Source organism: Fundulus heteroclitus, chromosome 5 (assembly GCF_011125445.2).
Source record: "Fundulus heteroclitus isolate FHET01 chromosome 5, MU-UCD_Fhet_4.1, whole genome shotgun sequence".
NCBI classification, from domain to species: domain Eukaryota; kingdom Metazoa; phylum Chordata; class Actinopteri; order Cyprinodontiformes; family Fundulidae; genus Fundulus; species Fundulus heteroclitus.
In genome coordinates this window covers 18,013,337-18,031,497 of record NC_046365.1, presented here as the reverse complement: position 1 = coordinate 18,031,497, position 18,161 = coordinate 18,013,337, and the positions used below count along the sequence as shown (strand labels likewise).

The following is an 18,161-nucleotide window of genomic DNA, read 5'->3' as shown; positions in this document are numbered from 1 at the left end:
GCTCATCTCTCAGGTCGTCGCTTTCTCTTAGAGCCCAGTTATTTGTTCTGCATGGGCAGATGATGCTGTAAATAATTTCTGACGTCTCTTTACTGAAGAATTTATCAAATGGCTGTGGTGTGACTGGGAATTATTCTTACTTATTTGCACTTTGTTGGGCTTGAAAGTGTAAGCCAATGTTTAGGTGCTCAAAAATGCACAATAATTTCTGGTCAACCGTATTTTTATTTGCACTCTGCAGTAAATGTTTTACAAAGATGCATTATTTTGAATTTCATACAAGAAGTTTGAGAAAATACATTTCCTTAGCAATTGCTATTTTCTTATTTATGAAGAATATGCACCCTGAAGGTTCATTTTGTGTTGCAAAAATGTCCTTTATGCAAGAGGTGTCTGAAAACACAATGCTGACCACCACGCTTGCTGGTCTAAAATGTAAAAGGCCATTGGCCAACATAACAGAAAACAACCTAAAACCTAACAAGCAGGCTAAAGTCACTCATATGTCTCCATATTTCTCAGCATGTATCCCAATTAGTATATTGAAATAATATCTACTTTGAAAAATATACTGTACATTCAAACAAAACTGAATGTGAAACAGGCAGGGGTGTCACCAGAAATTTTGGGCCCCCCAAAAAATCTAAATCATTACAAAAACTGGGGCCCCTGACAGTCAGGGGCCCTTGGAGTTGTCTTAACTTTTCCCCCTATACAGCGCCAATGACAGGTAACATGTTTGTCCCCTAAGTTCATAAAAACTTCCAATAACATCCATAAGAAAACCTTGCACCCCATAATTGTGTGTTGCTATTAGAAAGAGGAGAGAAAACTGCTTTTTGTTCAAATAGCCACACTGTTTTCTATTTCTTCTGGATCCATGTACGTGTACGGCACTTTCAGATCCTTGTTTCTCTCTTTGATGGCTGCACTTAACGCCTCAAGCTCCTTTTGAAAGTTCATTATCATCTGACGTGGAGTCTCCTCACTGAAGTGGTCCTCTGGGTACTGTCCAAGGGGTACCTGACGAAACCAACAACACCCTTAGTTTTTCTGCCACTGACATGCAAATATTTGTAGAAAATAGACTACTGATGTAAATACATAGCTGTAGAAAGTCATTTGGTTGTATATTATCATTGTATTGACATACAGCTGCTAGACAATAACTTTGAAAATCACGTAAAACCTAGTTTATGAATTTTTACATGCACAAAAGTAGAAATCATATTTTATGAGGATTAATTACACAAAATATATATGTTTACTATTTAATATTACTATTTTTATCATGGCTTAGAGTTAATAAAACCCCAAAAAGAAATGTCTTAAACCTAAAAAAGTTGGAAATGCAATGTGGCATTGAGGAGATCAATCTCCTCATTTAGCAAAATCTTGAACTTTACTTAACAATCCTCTGGTTTGTGATACCCCTGTTGCTTGTGTATGTTTTCTACCACATTAAATCAGTAGTCTTCCCTGTGATTATGGCCATGACATAACATTTCAATATTAGCAATACATTTGTACTGGTCTCGTGTATAATTTAGGTTTTCAAAAAAAAAAAATGAGTTTTGTGTTTTCATCAGCTGTAAGGCATAATTATCAAAATTATCAGTAGGAACTGCTTTGAATATATCCGATTTCTGTAACTAATGTTAATGAATGAGTTCCCTTTTTGAACTATAGAAATAAAACAGCGTTCAAATGATATTTTAATTAATTGATGTCACCCTGTTCAAGAGTTCTTGACAAAGCTTGAACACAAGTTTGGCTGTATAGCATACTGAAGTCAACACACTCACAAAATCACTGGACTGCTGGTTGAGTCTCTGATTGGATGGAGGTAGGCAATAAACTTGTAAAGTTGAATTTGTGATTCACAGCAGCAGATTTGTGCAGTTGTACTCATTGATTTGGATTTGGGCTAAGGAAAAAATAATATAAAAAAAATGTTGTTTTTTTGGAAGATTTTAATACACGTGTTTGAATTTGTTTTGCACCATTTGTTTTAAATCAACTGTAGCTGAACTGAATGACAGACATTTATGATGTGCAACTCACAGAACACAATTTGTGTACTTGTACTCAAGAATTTGAAGAGGTGTAATTTTATTTTGTACTTGTGACAGATTAAAAAAAATCTACAATTACAAAACACCAAAGTTACAATGCACAAATAGTTTTGCAACAATAGTTCTGGACCATTTGGAGCAAAACTGAGAATGTAAGAGGTTTTTGATGTGCAACTCACAGAACACAATTTGTGTACTTGTACTTAAAATTTGAACAGGTGTAAAAAAAATGTGTACTTGTGATTTTTTTAAAAAAATATAAAACTTAGAATTTAACTCCCTCTATAACTTCAAATTCATGCTTACAATGCAAAAATCGTTTTGGAACAAAATAACCTTCATATAAAGCTCCATGAGTCATTACATGCACAAAAGTGGAAATCATAATTTATGAGGATTAATTACACAAATTATATATTTATACTATTTACTCTTTTCTACCACCTTTTTCTTCCACTCAACTTACTTTTAATTTAGCTTTAATAATAGTCTTTCATTGTTAAGCCTCCTTGTAAGAAGGTGTTAGTGACTGTGTGCTGGTGAGCTGTCGAATCAGTAATCTTCCATGTGATTGTAGCCATGACATAACATTTTAAAATTAGAAATATGTTTGTACTGGTCTCAAGTATTATTTAAGTTTTCAAAAAACAACAACTTTTGGGTTTTCATCAGCAGTAAGGCATAATTGTCAAAATGATCAGCAAGGACTGCTTTGAATAGAACCCCATTTATGTAATTAATGTTAACAATGAATGAGCTCCTTTTAGAACTATTAAGATAAATTAGTTTTTAAATTATATTTAAATTTATTGGTATGAACCTGGTATGAACCTGTTTGAGAGTTCTGGAAAAAGCTTGAACACATGTCTACTTTTAAGACTAGGCTTAAAACTTTTCTTTTTGACAAAAATTATAACTAGTGACTCATGTTACTCTCAGCTACCTTTATAGTTTTACTGCTATAGGCTTAGGTTACTGGAGTATATCAGGATCTAATTTTCTCACTATATTGAGTTCTACTGTTCTTCAATTATGCATTATGTGTTGTCATTTCTGCTTTAACTTTCTGTTCTCTCTCTTTTCTCTTCATAGTAGGTACACCTGGTCTGGCGTTCTGTTAACTGTGACATCATCCAGAGAAGACGGCTCACCTGCTACTACCATCTAATGTAGAACAGATTACTAGATCAATGTGTGCTTCTGTGCTTTTTTGTTTCTCTTGTTGTGTCTCTGTTCTGTCTTCTGTAACCCCAGTCGGTCGAGGCAGATGACCGTTCATACTGAGCCCGGTTCTGCCGGAGGTTTTTTTTCCCCGTTAATGGGTGGTTTTTCTTCCCACTGTCGCTTCATGCTTGCTCAGTATGAGGGATTGCAGCAAAGCCATGTACAATGCAGATGACTCTTCCTGTGGCTCTACGGTTCCCCAGGAGTGAATTCTGCTTGTCGGGACTTTGAAGCAATCAACTGGTTTCCTTATATAGGACATTTTTTGACCAATCTGTATAATCTGACCCAATCTGTATAATATGATTGAACTTGACTTTGTAAAGTGCCTTGAGATGACATGTTTCATGATTTGGCGCTATATAAATAAAATTGAATTGAATTGAATTGAATTGAATGTTTGGCTGTATAGCATACTGAAGTCAACACACTTACAAAATCCCTGGACTTCTGGCTGAGCAGCCACATGGTGGCCATGCCCTGAACTGTGACGTTGACGTCTGGCAGTGTTTTCAGCATTGTTTCTTCAGTCGCTTCCCCTTTTTTGGTTGGCGGTGGGAGTTGCAGGGAGGTTGCCAAGTTAGGCATCCAGCCACCGTAGTCATACTGCAGTAAACAAATGAGTTTTGTAGTATTAATTCATTTTTGCTTAAGTAAGTCCAAAAGACAGCTCTATTAACTTTGAAGCAAAATAGTTGTATTTGAAAATGTCAGTTTCCGTTTGCTGGTTAGACAGTTTGCTGTTCTATCAAATCTACCATCAGGTCAACATGTTTGTGTTTACTCCTACATTAAGTGAATCACATTAAGAGCATAGGTGAAGATTATTTAAAGATGATTTCAGACAAAACCCCAATTCATAATCTCTGCAGCATACGATGCAACTTGAATATTCACAGCATTTAAAATCTGAACCCCCTTTTCTACATTTTACAAACTGGGTTTATAGAAAAATATGTTATTTGAAGACAATCCCTGCTTAATTGGTTATGTGTAGTAGCATGCTCACAACTAAATTTATACTAACACTTAATGAGTCTGTATATCAAAATCTCAGCATTTTCGTCCCAAGATTTTACCTGTCCAGAGTTCACCCCAGCATGCTGGGCCGAGCCAGTGAAGATCACCATGGTGACAAACTTGATGAGCTCATCCACTGTAGCAAGTTTCTGTGGGATTCCTGAGAATTAGAAATAATAAAGTTAACGTTTAAACATTCAACATTTGATGCTTCCATTACATCCACAGCTCCTCTCTGGATCACTGAGGGTAGGCATACTGACACACACACACACACACACACACACACACACACACACACACACACACACACACACACACACACACACACACACGTATATCTTAGATCCGAGGGCAATTTAGAGAGCTTAAGTAACATAGTAAAGAAACTGGGAAGAAGTTGGAGTTGAGGACGGATGATATAGAATACAAGCATATCAATAAAATAGCAATCATATTGATCAATATTGGTAATTATCAACAAATTCAAAACATATATTTTAAGTGCAGCCCTGAGCATTTTATGCTGTTGCTTAGCAACCTACTTTTAGATATAGGACACACAAACACTTAATTCAAACTCAACCCTTTATTCAACCAACTTTTTAGCAAAAGTTATTGCAAAAGAAAAAAAGAAGCCATGCTCTCTGAACTCTTTGAAGGGGGCAGAGCTTGGTCACTTCCTGGGTCTGCGTTTGTGATTGGTTGGGAGTATGCAAAAGGAAGGAAAACAGCTCTTCTTTTGAACGTTTTATAGACTTTTTATTTTACTATCATCGATATATGTCTATTGATCGATATATACTGTTATTGAATTATCATCCAGCCCTGGTTGGAGTACTCTGAGAGAACCCACACAAGCACAGGATGAACATGTTAACTCCATGCAAAAAGACCACGCTAGGTTTGAAACCCAGGACCATCTTGCTGCAAGGGAACGTTGCATCCAACTGCTTCACTGTGCAGCCCACATACTTCTATTACAAATAAATGCCCAATAGGCCCTATTATTTGTGTTACAGCATACCTGGGCAAGGATGGGAAAGGAATCCATGTTCAAAAATGTCCAAAATCCAATTTTGTAGTTCAGAGTCTTGCTGAACTTCAAGATCATTCTTGTAGTAGTAGCTTAGGACACCACGTACAAACCTGTCAGACACAGAAACATTTTATAAACTACATTTTCAACACACACAAACACAATAGTAAATAATGTGTTTTTTTCACAAGAATTATTTCATTTACAAATAACATTTTAATTTTTAGTAACTTCTATTGCTGATATTTCTTAGATAAGTTATTATATGAGCAAAAGCTCAATAAATAATACACAATTATTTTTAGGATGAGTAACAGGACAAGTGTGCCTGATTTACAGCACAGACGTAAATTCAACATGACAAGGAATAAAAAAAAAAAGAAGTAAAAAGACTGAACTCCACCAAAACCTTTCCTAGATTATGAACAAAGCTTTATTTAAATTAAGACGTTTCAGCTGGTTCACAGTATAGTCAGCCATATTGTTCTGTACAGACATAATTGCTTACCAGCTGATTTGGCAAAAACAGCAATCAAAGTACTAAGAGAAAGTGGGCAGATGAGATATGGAAAAATACCCATTTTGTCTTCTTAAAAACATACATACCTAATTCTAATAAATAGCATTGTTGAAAGTTTGCATAAGAAACCGTCTGAGTTGTTGTTATCATAGGAAGTAGCATAAAGTAAGATGCAAAACGGAAGCAATTATTATACCTGTTGATAATGTCCCACAATCTGAGTCCATCGTCTCTGTAGTAGAAGTTTGGCATGTTCTCGAGCCCACGCTCAGCAATGTCTTCAGGCATACAGAGAGAGCTGTACGTCACTGACAACAGGGATCTCCTTAGAATTGTGGCCATACCCTCTCCACCTGAAGCTGTAATCTGGAGAAAGTCAAAGCAAAGTTAAAAACAAACATTGTCGTAAAAAAAAGAAACAATGATGTCTCTTGGAGTGCATTTTCCTACTTTGGTGAAAGCACCCTCCTCAGATATGAGTATTTTCCGAGCTAAGAAGTTGATCTGCACAGTGTAGCGGGTGTGAGGTATGAGAAGCTGAGAAAAGAGAAAAAGATGTGAGTAGATGTTAGGCAACATTAGGATTAGCTTGCACGTGTTATACCATGCTCCTTCCCTGGATTACTATAATACAGAACAAAAACTTCTGGAGAAGTATAAGTAATAAAGTAACAACAAACTTTCCCACAAGTTATATTATCCTGAGCATGTCGAAATAAGCACAGCGAAACACGGTGTAACGTTGCAGCTTCAGTTACCTTGTAGAGAGGATGCACCATGGGCATGTTGCGCAACAGTGACACTGCAAACGCCTCAGCCAGCAGGTGAGTGCGCAGCAGGTGAACATTGAGCTGATGCTCGCTGAAATCTGCACTTCTCACAAAAATCTTGGCCAGCAGCCAGTCATACTCAGAATCTGATGGCAGAAAGATTGGGTTGTCTTCTGCTGGTTTCTGCTTCAGCTGCAACAGGGTTGTAACAAGGTTAAATATAATACACTTTTACCCAGAGCAGACCTGTTTGTTTGGTCACCCTGTCTAAAAGGCATTTATATGATTCCACATGAATCAAAAATATGGACTTAGAGCAATCTCAATATTTACAAATACACATATGTGATTCATACATGCACGGGACAAGATACACACACACACACACACACACACACACACACACACACACACATGACAAGATACACACAAACAAACACAATATTCACACATGCACAGGACACATCACACAAGCACACAAGATTTACACATGCACAGGATAAGATTTACCAAAGTATTTCTGGTCTATAAACAAGTATAAATTGAAATACAAAGTACCAGTGGTCTTTAAACTTCACTGCATCTGTGTGTGGATTTTTGATTTTTGTCTAAGTCAAGTCCCCTGACTTGACTTAGACAAATGTATTTTTTTAAACAGGGAATGGTTTGCAACCAATCAGAAATCTCCCTTGTATAAGCCAATCAGAAGAAAGCACTCCACGTGGGATAACTTACTCATAATTCACATTCACATTAAACCTGTTCAGAAAGCACTTTGGATGTACTATGAGTGCAAGGCAGTTCATTTGTAATTGTGTGCAATTAATGCTTACATTTGAAATATAGCCTTTGGTTTAATGTTGTTTAATGTTGTAAGTATTGAGATTGTTCTAGCTCCATACAAAAACAACATACCATAATTAGTTAATTTATTTCGTCTTTCTGGTAACAGACTTATTTATCATTTAGAAACTAATTATCGACAAGGAATTTAAAGAATTCCCCCTGAGGTCTGAACTGAAATGTAAGAGAACATAAGTGGGAGTTTGTTTGAAGATATCAACTTTTGACTACTGAAAGAAAGAACAAAGCAGACTAGTGGTTGAAGTGATAAACCTTTAATCTGACTTCTAAGTTTTTACTCATTTTCTTCTGTGCCTTCATTTTTTTCTGTGCCTGTGCCAAATTACTCAAGTATTTTAAGTTGTTGGTTGTTTTTGTTTTTTATTCCTCTTCCAACACCCCACATGCAGCTTTAGCTTGAAGTGACTTTTTAGGGCCAAATGAGAGGTTGCTGTGACTGAATGTGGTCCCACAATAGTCGTAGGATTATAGGGATGTGACAGCCACTTTTACAATAAAACTTTAACATTTCCATTACTGCAGTTCAGTTAAACACTCATGAGCAACACACAGACTGATTATTTTATTGATAATAAGGCTTTTAGATGTTTCCATTCACTGCTGCTAGGTTTTACACAATCACTGCATGTCTTAAAGTATTGTAATTACACTGTTATTTGGAAAAAAAACGGGGGTGGTGGTGCACACCTGAATGTTGTCATGTTTTGTCACAAGTGGTCCTTCAACACTGTGCTAAATTAGATTAGCAGACCTGTACCCGGTAAGCCTTTCAATTGTCTTATTACTGAAAATTTCTAAATAAACTTGCCTTGCCTTTCTTCAAGTCTCACAGCTGGTGCAATCAGACATTTCTCTTGACTTCCTCTTCTTTGGACAAATCATCATGTAAATCTTTGTCTTATGAACTTCTATTCAACCGGGAGACTTTAGAATCATTACTTTTAACTTGGATGGTCATAGTGTTAGCGTTGATTTCCATGATAGGGATCATGATTGGTCTTTGGAAAAATGTAACCGTAATATCTGTTCTCTTGCATCTAAGTGCCTTCTTTCTTTCTGTAATTCTTTCTAAATATTTTTAAATCACATCCAGCTAGGTTCTTCCTATTCCTGGTTAACTGGAATGTTCGGGTACATAGAAGAAACATTTAATTCAATGCTCGTAATTAATTTATTCATTATGTGTATTTGAGTGCTAATCCCACCTGAATAGCAATAGGCATGAGTTTATCATCAGGAGTTTTATGGAGCAAGACGAGTGGAGCCATCAGGTACTGCTTCTTGCCGTTGACGATGTTTGTTTTCACTCCATCTATTAGCTTGTAGTCACAAAGGAATATGTTGCCTTTCTGTTTCAAATTTTAAGAAAGATTCACAAATGTCAAAGTTAATTTTGCATATAAACGCAACTACCAAAGTTACCTAGAAATATCCATGAACTGTAATTTTTTTGTACAGTCACCTTCATTTCTTCCACCAAGCAGCAGCGACAGTCAGGGAAAACCATGGCGTCAGTGACAGGAAAGTTGTCGGGCAGGACGTCACAGCGACGAATAAGCATGGGATTGAGCCCATTCAGAAACTGGTAGCCAAAAAAGGCATCTTCCTTCCAGTGCTCTTGGACATAGTCTGTAAAAAAAAAAAGAAAAACATGTACTTTAAATGTCTCTAAATCGAAACTCTTCTTTTTAGCATTGATCATACAGATTTTAAACAAAATTTGGGTCAGGTTTAATTTCACAAGTATATACAGATTGTTATTTTTTTTTTGCTACGGTTTAATTTAATGTATAAAAAGTATAAATAGACGCAGGCAATTGGAGCGCTCTTGGGCTGGAAATCCCCTGGTGGCGGGGCGCCTGAGCCTGGGGAACCGGCTTGAGGTCTGCGAAAAGGTCCGGGGCGGGGATCCGACATTAGACTGGGCTTTCGGGGCTGAAGCTGTTAAGCGGCTAACAGGTAGGCAGTGCGCTTGGGGCTTTCCAGGGGCGTAATCCAGGGGGGTCCGGGTCCGATAACAGAAAGGAGAGGTCCAGCGGCAATCCAGACAGGGAGATCCGAGAGGAAGGTCCAGGTCAGATAACTGGTGGGCTCAGAGATTTCACAAGGATTAGGCAGGTTCCGGTACTCACAGGCAGACAGGGTTGGCTATACTGGCAGGCAGCACAGGTCAGGGAAGTTGTCACGTCCGAGGGCAGATCAGGTCAGGTTTCCAGGCAGTCAGGCAGCATCAAGACAGGGTAAGGCAGGCTCGGCAACGATAAGGCAGAGCAGGTCGGGTAAACAGACAGGCAGGCAGAATCAGAAACGCTGAAAGATTCTTACCGGGTGGCTTGAGACAATCTGGCACTGGTTGCTGGTCCGAGAGCAGGTTTTATGCCGGTGAGAACAGGTGGAGCCGGTGAGGGATGATTGCAGGCAGGGTGGAGTTGGGCAGGTGTGCTAAATTATGGATTAGACCAGCACCAGTGCCAAGATCATCACAGTAAGGCTTAAATTTAAATAATAATAATAATGGGAGGCTGCACAGTAGGGCAGTGGGTAGCGCTGTTGCCTTGCAGCAAGAAGGTCCTGGGTTTGAGTCCAATCCAGGGTTTTTCTGCATGGAGTTTGCATGTTCTCCCTGCGCATGCTCCCTTGTTTCTCTCCGGGTACTCCGGCTTCCTCGCACAGTCCAAAAGCATGACTGTTAAGTTAATTGGCCTCTCAAATTCTCCCTAGGTGTGACTGTGTGTGAGAATGCTTTGTTCTGTCTGTCTCGCCCTGTGATAGACTTGCCCTGCGACCTGTCCAGGGTGTACCCTGCCTCTCGCCCATTGACAGCTGGAGATAAACACCAGCACCCCTCGCGACCTCAGTAGGATTCACTTTAGGCATACCAGATATTTCAGTCTGTCTGCACCAAAACACCCTGGTGATGTCATCAAGATTTGTCCATCCCTTTTTACAATCAGCCAGCCCCTTCAGTTTTAGCTCTGCAAGTCTAGTGAAGAAAAATCAGAAATTAAATGTGTTATTGTTCATATACAAAAAAAACATCAGATTGAAGGCAGAAATGTATCCAAATATTAGGATTTTACCCTGTCTTTTGGGTGAACAGAAACTCTGTCTTCTTGGCAAAGGAAAATCTGACCTCAGCAGGTAGAGAAGCTAGGTCATCTGCTTTTATGCAGTGAGGAATTCCCTCTGCATACACATCCCAGCTGAAAAATATATATATTCAGTTTTATTTTATTAATGTAGTAATTTATGCATAAAGAGTCCTGAACCATGTATTAGGTGCATATACTATGCAGTATATGAGAAGACCTTGGAGCAGAATGATACCTGTAGATGTGTTGTTTTTTTATTGGGGGGGGGGGGGGGGGGGTTCTGAGAAATTTCTCTTTGGAAATGAATTAGCAATAAATCTTATTCAACAAAACTTACAGAAATGAGCACCATACACGTAGGTGTGCACTTATACAGGGAGGAAAGATTTATGGTGTTGTTGACTCTGTGCTTTCTCACCAATACTCCTTCTGACGCTGCTTGATCTCCTTCTCCCGGCTGTACCTGCCAAGATGATGATTGTCTTCAAACCCTTTCAGTGCTGGAAATAAAAAAAAAACATCTTTGAGTTTTAGGTGTTAATCTGCTCCTGTCTGCCTATAGTTAAAAGAAACAAGCTTTTAACACAATTTCAGTCTGTTCCACAAACCTGTTCCCTCTCTGAAGTGGTGCACCTTGCTGTCAGTGATCCAGCGGTAGATAGGGAAGTTGTAAGTAACTCCCTCGGGTGATTTGACTTCGACTTTGGCAGGGAACCAAGAATCCTCTGGAAACACCACAAACGGCTGTTTGTCAAGCTCTATCAGCACCAGTTTTCCAAGGGAGGTGGGGCAGGACACTGTAAAACTTGCCACCTAAAACAACATTAAAAGACAACAAGTGTACTGTATATGAAAAGCAAAAAGTTTTTTTTAAACATCATCTTTAACAACTTACAAACACTAGAGATAGAACTACAATCACAATGAATTGTAAAGTAGCTTTCAAACGTTTCACATGTCCCAAACTTTTTCACATTAATCTCATTTCCACCTACTCAATTTTGCCCATTAAAAAAAAAAAAAGGTTTTTCAACCGACCTGGAAATGCCTGGAAGAGGGAAACACCTCTGGAGGTGTGTCCTCTAACCCCCATCCCACGGCTTGTTTGCGACATTAACAGTTTTAAGAAATCTGCAAGAATAAGCTGCTGAAAAGCAATGTCTTCACATCAAAGCTCTGCTCGAGTTCACTGTTTGAACCCTGTTCCTGACCAGGGCGGACAGGTCAGTGATAAAGCTGAATGATAAGAAATACAAGAAAAAGGGAATTTTTACAGAAAGCCATGAGAAACCTACTTTAAAGTCAAGCATGATCTCAGCATGGACAGGAAAGCTGCTCATAGCTGATTTGAAAGTGAATGTAGCTTTGCACATGTCAACCCCATGAAAAAAAGCTGTTAAAATGAGTTGGGGACAAAAAAGTATTTTAATTCTATTAAATTCAAAGGCTGCAAAGAATTTGAAACTGTTTAGCGGTTAATTTTCCAGCAGGGTGAGAACCCCAAGCCAGAGCTACAATGGAATAGTTTAGATCAAAGCATTTTGATCTGTTATAATTAGAATATTCTGGTCAAAGATATTTTGCAAAGAAGAGTGGAAACAAAAACAGACTAGATTTGCATAGCTGGTAGTTGCAAACAAAAGCTTTTGCAAAGTATAAACTCATTGGAGGGGGGAATTAATGTCTCACTAGTTTGACATTTCATTGTTCATTTAAAAAAATAATATAATCCTTGACCTGTCCAGGGTGTACCCCGCCTCTCGCCCAGTGGGTGCTGGAGATAGGCACCAGCAACCTCTGCGACCCGATGAGGGATTAAGCGGGTCAGAAGAAGGCTGGATGGATGGAATATGATTCTTTCCCATCCACTTCATGATTATGCCCTACATTGAGTTAGATTATGACATAAAATATCATAATCCAGGGATACTGTGATTGTCAGTCTAAAGCAAAGCTGGTAAGGTGTGTGCTACATATGAACTAGAAGCTGAATCTTTCAGACTTACGGCTCCTCTCACAAATGCTGAAGGTCCCCTCAAGCTCAAGAGCCTCTTGCGTTCACTTTCTCCACTTGTGCCAACCAGCTTGATGAAGACATTGTTAAAGGTGGTGGCAAAGGGACGATTGGCTGTAAACACGTTCACTTCGTAATCCAACATTTATGATCCTGAAAACAAATCCACCTTAAAAATGATAGAGGCAGAAAAAAACGTCATCAGTATGGATTCGTGAATGGCTCTTTTTCACTGCAAAATCACTGAAAAGGAGCATTTAAAAACAACATTGATGTAACACCATTGAAACAATTTTGTTCCTTGTGGCAGCTCACAAAACTTACTAAAGTAGATAGATCTAGGAAAATGCCTCACAATGACATGGAAAAACACCATTTTGATATAAAAATTACAAATAGAGGATCGCTGTCTACATAATTTGTTTCAGTTCTGCTTTTTGAAAAGATTTGTCTTACCTCTGCTAACGAGACAACAAAGTTCCCCTGAAGAACTGCTGCTTTCACGCAACTTATCACCACAGATTTCCTTATATACACACACACGGTGCTGTGGGAGTGTCAGAGACAACATAAAAAAAACTATGGTAATGAAACTACCTAGAACATAGCCTCCCACCTCTCATCTGCTTCCGGTTCTTTGTTGAAAGTAGGGACTGCCATGTCTTTAAACATTATAGACGCGCATACCTGTTTGGATGACCTCAAAGACTGGATATGGGCCACCAAGCCATTCAGCCATTGTTGGAAATGATGAGTTTTGTTGATGAAAAGGTAGTAAGACTATTAAAGGACATGTGGCAACACAGCATGATGATGATGATGATGTCAACCAGGATTCTTGTCCAAAGGGTTTTCCGATTACACCAATAAATTGAGCTTTTAGAGATTTATTAATTTACAAGCACTACTATTTCTCAAACCAAACAAAACTCAATTCGCTTCATATCAATGAAAACCTATGATGCAACAACAGCTCTACAAGTAATAGGGCTATCTTGTAAGAATCAGACAAAAGGATGACTTATCGGCATGTTGTGATGAAACAGTTTTGCACATGAGAAAAAATATTTTGAAACTATTAATTTGTTGTTGCCCTCCACAGGGCCTGAAATTTGTACGCCACTTTTCATGCAAAAGTTAGGATCTATTTAAAAAAAAAAAACTTCACGAGAAAATGTGAGGTCCTCACGGCAACTCTGATCCATGCATGATTTCATTTTGAAGACGGGGAAATTGACGACGCAGATGGTAAGGTGGTGAATCGCAGCCAAATTGCATGATGACTCACATTCCTCTCCCTAATGATCACTAGAACGATGTGTACCACAGATTAATAAATAGTAGTAACAAGGTATACTGCAATTACTTTAATTACTTCATACTGTTAAATACACTCATGCATGTTGCTGCGTGGTGGATGCATTGGCATGGTGAGGCGACCTGGCAAATGGGAGAAATAGCAGGGAAAGTTGTTTCAGGGATCCAGGATTTCCTGGCCACTATGCTGCCTTAGACTCAAAGCATTGCATTCTGCTGTAACCTGCAGCGGGATAGTGGATACACAATACTCCACCCCAGGTGCTGGATCCTGACCTGCTCTCCAAACCTCAGAGCACAGAGGACATGCGCTTTAATACTACTGACACTCATGCAGCGCTCAGCTGAGCAGATGCACTATCCCATCAGCTTTCTAAAATGCTGTTTCTTTATCATGATGGGGGGGGACCTTTCATTCCTCCTGGTCTCCCTCCGCAGAGTGTTGATCTTAAAGTACAGCCCCAGAGGAATTTCAACTTTTTCAATTAGCATTCTGTTATGAGACTATTATTCTGAAGTCACTATGGCCTCAAGGCACTCAGACATGTGAGCACAGCCCTGCTGATTGCCAAGACCAAATGCTGCGGAGCTATTGTGCGGAATGATGATTGCCCGGGATATGACTGTCTCTGTTTCGTCTCACACCACTGTCGAGTATTAGGGGTGCCGAGAGACAGAGACAGGGCAGACAGGCTGGCGGCCGGGCCGTGGGGTGAGATTACATTCCATCTATGTGATCTATGCTCTGTTTCTCAATAAAAGTGCTGGAACTTCATCACTCCACCGTTTCCTTATTCAATAGCTCTAGGAAGTCAGTTATTGTTTAGAAATCCTACAACACATTCATACCAATATACCTATCGATTAACAGATTATTAGGACATTAACAAAGAACCTAAACTCTAATTACTTAAAGGGAATTTTTAAAGAGTTGGAAAATAAATCCCTTTTGACTGAGTGTCCGTCTGTGAAGTTGTCACAACAGGACACTGCTCACGTTCACGTCTGTCTGACAAGGGACCTCTGGGAGAATTATGTTCCTCTTTAAGAAAATCCTCAGAATTGGAATCAAAATCATTCACTGCCATTACAAATTAAAGTGCAACAAATGAAACAAACTTTCCTTCACACAACACAGCTAAAACATACATAGCAACAACAAAGAAAGTGTTATGTTTGGTGTTTAAAAAAAAAAAATCATGTTCAAAATCATTAAGGTGTAATTATTACTGCAGGTGAACCTGATATTAAGCCGGACACAGAGTTAAACTAAAAAGTTAATTTAAATTGTTGAGTAGTGGCGGTTGAGGCAGACAAGTAGAACCAGACTTAGCAGATTAATCTTGGCAATAGTTGTAGGCAGGCAAGTATGAGCAGGATACCAGATGATGCTGGCAGGAAGAGACCGGAATGAGTGATATGGGTCAGGCTAAACCTGAACAGGCAAACAGCTGGGACTCACAGGAAAGCAGGCAGGATTGCGTCATGAAGACACAGAGACCTTATCAAAGAGCCCAACTGGAGCAAAAATAAACAAAAACCCAAATCATGACAATACCCCTTCCTCAAGGGTGGATATCAGATGCCCTTAAAATAGTCTCAAAAGTCCAAAAAAAGACCCGAAACAAAAAAAACAGCCCGACAGGATAGGCGGAGAGAGGACTAGGACAGGAGGCTAGAGTCCAAAAAAACAAAACAAAAAAACAACCCAGACAGGGAGGGTGGAGGGAGGCCTAGGACCGAGGGCTAGAGTCCAAAAAAACCCAAAAAAACAAACCAGAAAGGCGAACTAAGGGCTCTGGCGGGCACCCCGGAGGAGGGCCTCGGCATGGCAGGATGTCTGGCGGGCATCCTGGGGGAAGCCTTGTTGTAGCAGCGTCTCCAGTGGGCAACCCCAGCGCTGAAGCTTCTCTGGCAGGCGACCCTGGCCAGACGGGTGAATCAGAAGAACGTCTAGGCAGAGCAGGACCCCTGGGGGCTGGCAACAGAGCAGGACCCCTGGCGGCGGGCGACAGAAAACCACCTAAAAACAGTGTGCAGGTACAGGAACAGGTGTAGGGCTGAGTTGGTAATAGGTCTTTGCATTGAAGTATATTAATCTCTTGAGATCTGAGGATTGGAGACCAAACCAAGGTTTTAAGATGCCTTAAAACAGACTGAGAAATTATTAATTTCAGGTCTACCATGTATTTCAGGATATAGATTCGGTTTTTAATCCTTAAAATTTGCTTAGATTTTTATGATAAGCTGCCTGTTGCATGTTTAAAAACTGAAAATAGTTTTTATTTCTATTATAAAATGCATCCATACAGAAACTGTTTTATACTACAAATGAAGTGTTCACATCAAAATTATGGTTTGTCTTGCATCCATCGTGCGATCGGATGAAAGACCTCTCCAAACCAAGCTATCGGGCTTAATTTCAACCCCAGCCAGCACCTGCATGTGACCAACTGATATAAAAGTTAATGTAACGACATTTTTGATTGAATAATGTTTTACAATTTGTCAGGTCTTCAGACTTTTTTTCTCTCAGGTGTCATGCAACCATTAGAAAAAGGAGTCTAAGAAATCAACATCTTTTGTAGCAAAATAATATTAATGGCACATTGTGCAAGGTTTTATAAAATCATAGCCCAGTATTGGAAGAGGTCTGGAAAAGAACAATGTCCCATTTTGTTTAAAGGAGAAGTCCGGTCAACAAGGAAAAATCTGTGGATCATTATATAAGCATAAATTGTCGTCTAGATCACTGTGTATGGGGGCGGCCATTATTGCCCATATTTGGGCAATAATGACCGCCCGACATCACATCCTTATGACGTAATGTTGCGGTGAGGCACTGCGCTCTACAAGCTAATTCAATAGAAAAACTGTTGTACACAGCTGCGATCAACAACAACTATTTTGGATTTCGAGAGGACTTCACCATTGAAATTTGCGAGAGCTATTGTTGAAGCAACAATGCCCACGTGCATGACCGTTGGATGTTCCAATAATTCGGGTAAAAGTTAAACAAACAAAACAATAGTTTTTTTTTTACCTTTGCAATTCATGATCCACCACAGGCTCTTTTGTTGGATTGCCAACTTGAAAAGGAAGGATTTGCCATCGAACATCTGGCCAGAGAGAAAAAACGTCGTCTGTACCCAACATTTCGAAGAAGAATGTCTTCAAGATGACGTGAGAGCGAGACTTTTCGGTAGGTTTTGTCATGATTTGTAGACTGAACCTTAACACAACCACACACACAGAGCTCTGTTAAGAGTTTATTGAATATGATGAGTTGTGGAGGATGAGAACCAGGGTCTTTACCGGGCTGGAGCAGGTGAATACTGAGTACAGGAGCTGGAGGACTGGAGAGCACTGGAGAGCTGCGGGTGCTGTGCTAAGAACCAGCAGGACAGCATAGAGGTGACTTGGAGTGCTGGGGGTAGCAAGAGAACTGACAATACAGCAGAGAGGTTACTTGGAGTGTCGGGGTTGCAGCAGGACCAGCAGCAAGGCAGAGAGAATACTTGCAGGTGGGCAGGCAGGGGTAGACGAAGGGAACTCCAGCAGGACAAAGTGAGAGTGCTCGTGAGCAATGGTAGGCAGAAATGAGCAGACGAACCGACAAGGAAGAGCTGACTGAGGGAGGTTTGAGTAGGAGTGATGACAGGTGGAACGAGTCCGGCCTTGATTAGGTGACGGCAGGTGAAACTGATGAGAAGGTGGAGTGGAGAACTGGGGTGTAAGGAAGGTGGAGAGTGCCAAGAATATGTCCATGGTGCAGAAGGCACAGCTGCAACATGACAGGTTTTTCTTTTTTATAATGTAGAATTTGCGGGGACATTTGTTTACCCGACCAGAGGGGCGGAGTGATATGACACCCTTGGAAAGAATGCTCACTGTTGCGAAGCCCACTTATTTTATGCGACTTTGGTGTTCTTTTTACTAAAGCCGCTTGTAAATTTCATGAGTTGCGGGTTTCAGTTTTTTGGGCTTGTTTCTGAATGTGAAGTCGATTGTTTGGGGTCTAAACTAAGTGACCCTGAAATATCCCTCCGCCTCATAATGCACTGGAGCTCATCCTGACAGGAGTCGAGTGAGTAAACTCAGAAAGAGCCGCTCTGCCCGTATTTTCTGCAGTTTACGGTTGCAATAACTGATGATAACTGCTGAAAGTAGATTAGGCGGTGCAGATCACCATTTTGAGCAGAGATTGGTTCTAAAGATGAGTTTTA

At 39.7% G+C, this 18,161-nt stretch overlaps 1 protein-coding gene across 1 annotated transcript; it reads right to left on the bottom strand.

Moving 5' to 3' along the window:
• Positions 1–205: 205 nt before the first annotated feature.
• LOC105922807 (polyunsaturated fatty acid lipoxygenase ALOX15B) lies at positions 206–13,145 on the bottom strand. Its single transcript, XM_036137046.1, has 15 exons — positions 13,075–13,145; positions 12,611–12,787; positions 11,213–11,417; positions 11,023–11,104; positions 10,593–10,715; positions 10,392–10,495; positions 8,975–9,141; positions 8,718–8,861; positions 6,637–6,840; positions 6,329–6,415; positions 6,075–6,244; positions 5,347–5,468; positions 4,379–4,479; positions 3,735–3,905; positions 206–1,023 (listed from the first exon to the last, which is right to left on the bottom strand). The coding sequence occupies exons 2-15, from the start codon at positions 12,761–12,763 to the stop codon at positions 844–846; spliced, it is 2,013 nt and encodes a 670-aa protein (XP_035992939.1). The 5' UTR covers positions 12,764–12,787; positions 13,075–13,145; the 3' UTR covers positions 206–843.
• Positions 13,146–18,161: the final 5,016 nt, after the last annotated feature.